Below are 3,278 nucleotides of genomic sequence, written 5' to 3'. Positions count from 1 at the left end.
CACGGCCTCCTGGGCTGGGCCTGCTGTCCCTGCTCAGCCTGGCACCGCTGTCAGAGCTCTCCATGGCACATCCCGTTCTTCCCTGCCCTTTGTTCTCCTGCAGACAGTTAGCAACCTGATAGGACCTCCGTGTAGAGAAATGATCACCATGCTGACTAAAGGCACGGCAAAGCCTGACACCATGCTAACTCAGAGTCTGGCTTCTGCTCCCAGTATGGATTTCTTTGGGGAGAGAGTTGTGTCCCGTCGAGATGAAGTAAGCAGCCTGCGGCCAGGACTTGAGCCCCCCCGAGCTTCTGTATCCCACTCAAGCTGGGCCCCCTCAGCCTTTGAGGCCAGCACAGTGGTGGGAAGGGAAGCACTTGTCGGGGGAAGCTGGGTAAGTTGCTTGGTCTGGCAGCTCTCCAGCTCTCTGCTGTGCCTCCTCCAGGTGCCGGCCCTTGTGAGGAAAATGCACCAGAGTCTCTCCTCCAACACACCTCCAGATGACAGGCTGTTTATCAACATTCTGAGGCTGACTGATATGTACCCTGCTGATGTTGTGTTCACCCTCCTGCGCTGTGCCCCATCATGTGACAGGTACAGGTCCCCGGGGCCTTCAGGGCTTGGGGCTTAGCAGCCTTTAGAGCCCATCACCCTGTCCATCCCGTCCCACGTGGTCTGCCAGAGGGACAGTGAGTTCTGGGACCCTCTGGTGCCTCTGTTTCCCAGCCCTGCCATGTCAACCCCCGATCCTGCTGCCATGGTCCCTCCCTGCTCCTCAAGGCACTTTGGCCGGCACCCCCCTGACACAGAACTCTGGCCCCACAGAGCTGCTGCAACCCTGTGGAAGACCATCGCCTCATCGGGAATGACAGTGGAGAAGGTGCTGCCAAAGCTGCTCCGTGTGATGGAGGACTGGCCACTGCACAGCACTTCCACCTCTGACGGGGACAAAACAGATGTCTTTGCCCTGGCTGTGAGTTTCTGGAACTGGCCTTTGTTCAGCCCCAGATTGCCTCTCTGGTGGTTCTCCATCCTCCCCCATCACCATGTCTCCTTGCCTCAGGCACTGGGCTGGAAATGTGGTTAGGGGCAGGTACAGGGGCAGCAGGCCAGGTGCTCCCCCTGTGTCTCCCCTGGCCTTTCCCTCCCACACTTGGGCCCTGCTGCATGGATATCTGGGCACTGAGAGCTGTCTCCGGCTGGTTTCCTTTTTGCAGGCAACCAGGGTGATTTGGGAGATCCTCCGCCTGCCCTGGTGCCCAGAGCCACTGGTGAAATATTCCCCCCCCCTCCTTGTGCATTTGCTCTTCCAAGTCTTCATCAGCACAAAGCAGATGCCGGAGGAGGTCAATGCCTTCTGGAGGGGATGCCGGGAGAAACGCGGCCTTCCCGCCAACCCCAACAGGTGCTCCATCCCACTCCTCCCATCCCTGCCATGTGCCAGGGGCTGGGGCCAGAGCTCTCAGCATGGCCTGGGCTTTGCTCTGCACACAGGTTTGCAGGGCAGACTGTGAAGGCACTGCTTCGCCGTCTACGGTGCCTACATTTGGTGATGGCAATGGAACGGAAGCGTGGCTGGGACACGCTCCTCAACACTGACACCCACCACTATGCAGTGGGTCTGCTGGCCAGGTGAGACCCCCTTGTCCCTGCTGCCCCTGTCATTGCTGCCCTCTGCACGGGGCACCCCACGCAGTGCCCGTGGTCGTGGGCCAGAGGGCCTTGTCACCCAGGGATGGCCGAGCAGAGTGGCAAAGGCTGGGAGAGGTGGGTGCACAGGAGGAGCCGCCTGCCAGAGTGCCCTCGTCCCCTGCCGGGGTGCTGGGGAAAGACCAGGCCTCTGGGAGTGAGTCCCAGGAGAGGTTTGCCCAGGCAGCTCAGGGTTGATGGTGCCTATTTCCCCCTGCCAGGGAGATGCGTCGTGCCTCGAGCCCCTTGTGTTCCCCGGTTGCCCTCTGCCTGCTGGGGCTGCTCATCAGGGAGAAGCCACGCTGGGAGCTTCCTGCCATGGCATTCCTTGTGGAGGTGAGCCTGATGGCGAGCGCTGCCTCACTGAGCTGCCTCCACCTCTCTGCCCTCTCACAGCCGCAGCTGCCCAGGACGGTGCCGTGCCTTGTGCTGCTGCCTGGGCCCAGCCCTGTGCGGGTCTGGGCTCCTGCTGGCTGGGCACCTTGTCACTGCTCCGTGCCTTTCAGATCCTGGACTGCCTGGACATGACTGACTGCGGTGAAAGCATCCTGGAGATCCTTTCAAGGCACCTACAGAGTGAATGCAAAGAGAGACGTCGCCTGGCACTCAGAGGCCTCGTGGTGCTGAGCAAGGATCCTGTGATGGTGAGGAGGGGGCAGGGACTGAAGCCGTGCTGGAATCCTGGGGCTGGGGAGTGCAGTCACTTGGGCTTGGCTGGGCTTCGGGAGCTGTGGCAGCTGCTCCCAGCTCTGCTGCCTCCCAGCTCAGCTGCCGGAGTCCCTCGGGACAGGCCTTTGGCTCAGCACGTGAGGCTGCCCCACCAGAGTGGGGTTGTTGCTGCAGCCCTTCATGGCTTCCCAGCACAGCCTTTTGTTCCTCACAGGCCACAAGAATGTGCAGCCTCTCTGAAAGCCTTGTGGAGCTACTGCAGGATGCAGATGTAGAGGTGCTCGGGATGGCCTTGCCGATGTTCATAAATATGCTGCAGAACAAAGACATCCTAATCTCCAGGCCCACTGCCCCGAAGCTGGCTGAGGCGCTCCGGCCACTCTTTGACAGCGTAAGGCTCTGTGCTCCCCACCAGGGGTGCCGGGTGCTGGCAGAAAACTTTGGGCCTTGTGGATTTTCAGGCCTGTGCCCAGGTGGGCCTGGAGCAGCTGGTGCTGAGGTCTTTTCCTCTTAATTTCCATCAGGACAACAGCCATGTGCAGGTCCTCTCCATTCGCCTCTTCCGAAAGGTGATGGAGTTGGTAGTGGCTGAGGGAAAGAAGCCCCTGGGGAAATATGTGACCCAGAGCCTGCTCCCACTCTTTTTGCACTGGCATGAGGAGAAACAGAGACTGGCAGAGGTGAGGACTTTCTTGGCTCTGGTGTCACTGCGGAAGGGGGCTGGGCTGTCTCCTGCCCTGGCACCTCGAAGGCTCCAGTCTCCTCCTGGCGTTGGTCCAGGGATACGGATCCTGTGCCCTGGGCAGCGATGCCATCTCCTGGACTCTGTTACTCTGCAGGCCTCTCGGGAAGCGCTGCTTGGTGCAGCCAAGTTTCTGAAGAGGAGGGATCTCAATCAGCTGCTGAAGACAGAGCAGCCATTGAAATTTAGCGAG

At 60.3% G+C, this 3,278-nt stretch overlaps 1 protein-coding gene across 1 annotated transcript in view; it reads left to right on the top strand.

The window, feature by feature from the left end:
• Positions 1-106: 106 nt before the first annotated feature.
• The window catches only part of LOC108639463, a 4,403-nt gene continuing 1,231 nt past the window's right edge, over positions 107-3,278 (top strand). Inside the window, exons 1-10 of the mRNA XM_029959585.1 lie at positions 107-256; positions 431-579; positions 811-958; positions 1,203-1,390; positions 1,480-1,617; positions 1,896-2,010; positions 2,181-2,318; positions 2,558-2,734; positions 2,868-3,023; positions 3,183-3,273. Of these exons, the coding sequence (XP_029815445.1) occupies positions 140-256; positions 431-579; positions 811-958; positions 1,203-1,390; positions 1,480-1,617; positions 1,896-2,010; positions 2,181-2,318; positions 2,558-2,734; positions 2,868-3,023; positions 3,183-3,273 (1,417 nt within the window). The 5' untranslated portion in view covers positions 107-139. The remainder of the gene's footprint in view (positions 257-430; positions 580-810; positions 959-1,202; positions 1,391-1,479; positions 1,618-1,895; positions 2,011-2,180; positions 2,319-2,557; positions 2,735-2,867; positions 3,024-3,182; positions 3,274-3,278) is intronic.

The sequence above is a fragment of the Manacus vitellinus genome, unplaced genomic scaffold, assembly GCF_001715985.3.
Source record: "Manacus vitellinus isolate BGI_N305 unplaced genomic scaffold, ASM171598v3 scaffold_20_pilon, whole genome shotgun sequence".
NCBI lineage: Eukaryota > Metazoa > Chordata > Aves > Passeriformes > Pipridae > Manacus > Manacus vitellinus.
This window is presented reverse-complemented; position numbering and strand designations above follow the sequence as displayed.